General features: G+C 27.8%; 1 protein-coding gene across 1 annotated transcript in view; it reads left to right on the plus strand.

Moving 5' to 3' along the window:
* Nucleotides 1-246: 246 nt before the first annotated feature.
* The window catches only part of LOC101240380 (PI-PLC X domain-containing protein 2), a 14,693-nt gene continuing 11,556 nt past the window's right edge, over nt 247-3,383 (plus strand). Inside the window, exon 1 of the mRNA XM_065787868.1 lies at nt 247-609. Within this exon, the coding sequence (XP_065643940.1) occupies nt 483-609 (127 nt within the window). The 5' untranslated portion in view covers nt 247-482. The remainder of the gene's footprint in view (nt 610-3,383) is intronic.

A 3,383-nucleotide genomic window follows, 5' to 3' on the forward strand; every position in this document is an offset into this window, starting at 1 on the left:
CAAAAGCCAATCCATCGGGCTATCCATTAAATATGTCAATAAAATAGGGGGTAAGGGTCTCAAAATTTTTGACGATTATTGACAAGGGGAAGGAGAGACGTCAAGAAAAGTTAATACTAATAATGTTACTTTTTAAAATAAACTTAATTACTTTAAAAAAAGTATGTTTTTTTCCATTTTAATTTCATTTGAGGGGGGGGGGGGGGTAGGCTGGGTTAATTAAATGTTGACGTAGCTTTATGGAAGTTTGATAAGTTGTTAACAAGAAGGGCGTAAAATTGCCTTCGGGAGATGGTAAAAATTGCCAAAAAAATTGGTGACATAGTTAATGGACTGCTGAAATTTAATTTTATTATTCAATCAACCGTCTCACTCCTCCGTCTTTTCTCGATCATTTTATCATATGATTTAAATAAAAAAAGTTTACTAGTTCGTTGTTTTACGTTTTAAATAACACAATTTTGTCTATTAAATTGTGCAACATGTCAACATGGATGTCTGATCTTCCATCACAGATTGTACAAAAAGTACCCATTAACCAGCTTGCGATTCCTGGCTCTCACGATGCTGGAGCATTTTATTTAGACCGAAAATCACCTATTTGTCCTGGTACGATTTTTTTCTTTCTATTCCTAAAATACAACAACTCACTAAGTTATTGTAGCATTGAAATATTTTTCCTCTTTTTTTATATGTAACTCATTAGGAAATTTTTGTAATATTAATAAAAAATGTAATTTGTTCAGGAATTTGTTCAGTAAAAAACTTGGGTACATTAACAACAGTAAATGTGTTTAGAGCTCTGGGTATATTATTTGTATGAATCCTGACGTTCAATAAATGTAAATATATGTATATACATTTATTGAACGTCAGGATTCCCACTCTTCCTTAAAAACTTTAAATATCCTTAAAAATAAAACAACCTTGAAAATCCTTAATTAAAGTTAAAATTTGACTGCTTTCCTTATCTACTATTAAATTTTATTAAAGTGAATGGATTATACTTATCAATAGACTAGCAAATAGTTACTCATTTGATTTGAAATCCTATACTTTTATTACATGTGTGTTTTTCTATATATATATATATATATATATATATATATATATATATATATATATATATATATATATATATATATATATATATATATATATATATATATATATATATATATATATATATATATATATAGTTTTTTTTTTTTTTTTTTTTAAGATTATTCACCTCCCCAAGGCCCGAGGGAGGCCACTACAGTCGAGGAGGCTACTCAATTTTTTGTGTTTTTATTTTTATTTTTATTTTTAGTTGTTATTCGTGGTACAACCCTCTCTCAACCCTTTAACTCCGAAACACAAACCTTTCCGAGCAAGGCCGCTGCGCGGAGAAACTAAGTTGATATATATATATATATATATATATATATATATATATATATATATATATATCACTCAACAACGTCATGCTCAGACTATTTTAAAAAGACTGCAGTACTACACATCTAGAGGAAGCCATGTATTTGCTTGCTTCATAGACTTTAATAAAGCATTTGACAGTGTGAATTACTGGCTGTTGTTCAAAAAATTATTAGATACTGGTCTGCCCAAAAAATTTGTTTGTTTGCTTGCATTTTGGTATAGTAATCAACAAATGTCTGTTCGATGGCAGAAAACAAAATCAATTAGTTTTGGAATTGGGAATGGGATTCGTCAAGGTAGAATATTGTTGCCACTTCTATTTAACTTTTACATACAAGATTTGATTTCATCAATATCAAACCTTCGCATTGGTTGTAATATAGGTGGTATATTCATGAATGTGTTGGCCTACGCTGATGATATGGTTCTAATTGCACCTTCTTGGTTTTTTCTTCAAAAACTAATTATCTTTACAAATAAGGAATCTTCTTTAATTAACATGTCCTTTAATACCAAGAAAACTGTATGTATGGTGTTTAATCCAACTCAAAAATCAAAAGTTATATCAAACTCCTTCCCAGAATTATGCGTGTCAGGGTGTGAAATTGCTTTTGTTGAATCTTTTAAATACCTTGGTCATATAATTAAAAATGACCTAACCGATGATCTTGATATAACCAAAGAGGTGAAGGGCTTTTACACACATACAAGTATCTTGATTAGACGCTTTCATTTATGCTTTACCAGAGTGAAGGTTAAACTGTTTAAAGCATATTGCATTTGTTTAAATGGTGGTCCTTTGTGGCAAAATTATAATGATAAAACAATGGCATGCCTTCAGTATTGCTACAACAAATGTGCTAAAATGTTTTTCGGATACAACAAATATGATAGTATATCTTTCATGCTTTTAGAGCTCAGATTACCATCTTTTCATACAATTATCTTAAACTATAGACATGCTTTTCGTAAACAGTTGATGGCTTGTACCTTGGTGAATTGCTCTATGCATTCACTTAATCAAAGTTTAAAATAATACTTTTCTTTTAAAAACAATGGACCTGTCACCTAATTTGTACACGCCTGTTGTCTGAAATATATTTTATTTATTATTTATTTTATATATATATATATATATATATATATATATATATATATATATATATATATATATATATATATATATACTTATATATATATAACACTAAATACTAATTTGTGTACATAAATCTTAAAGTTGGCACAATATTAAAAAAATAGCTTTTGATACACTTAAAGCATTTTACTTTGCATTATTACAAAAAATCTTATATTAACATTAGAAAACCATTGATTTGTTGTCCCAAGTATTGACACTTTGATTGAATTATTGGCACACTAGACTCAATTATAGGCACTAATTTTAATTCAGATCTAAAAAACTTAAACATTAAAAAAAAAATTGTTTTTTGTAATTTTTTTTTTTTTATACAGCAACTACAAAAATGTAAAGTATAATAAATGAATATATATAGCAAAAATTGTATTTTACCAACAAAAATCACAATTTTTGTGAAAATTAAAGAAAATTAAACAAACAAAATTGAAGAGAATTAAAGAATTAGAGTTATTTATTTAATTCTTGGCAGACGAAAAAGAAGTTATTTCTTTTAATGAATTTTTTTATATCTGTATGCTTTTTATGGTCTTCAGAAATACAGTTGAAGTGCACAGCACAATCACATGAATCACAATTCAGCCACAACAAAATTCAACCTCAATCTCTTTTCTTCTTCATAATTTGCCTTGCACACATAGCAAACCCAGTTTTTTGTCTTCTGTGAATTTATTATCTTTATTTGTAAGTGTTTCTCTATGCTTTTGTGTAGATAGATTTAATTGCTACAGGAGCTTTGAGTATTTTTTGATCTAAGGATTGCAGTTGGAAGTAATCAGGATTTTCATCCATATCTAATTTAAAA

Source organism: Hydra vulgaris, chromosome 01 (assembly GCF_038396675.1).
Source record: "Hydra vulgaris chromosome 01, alternate assembly HydraT2T_AEP".
NCBI lineage: Eukaryota > Metazoa > Cnidaria > Hydrozoa > Anthoathecata > Hydridae > Hydra > Hydra vulgaris.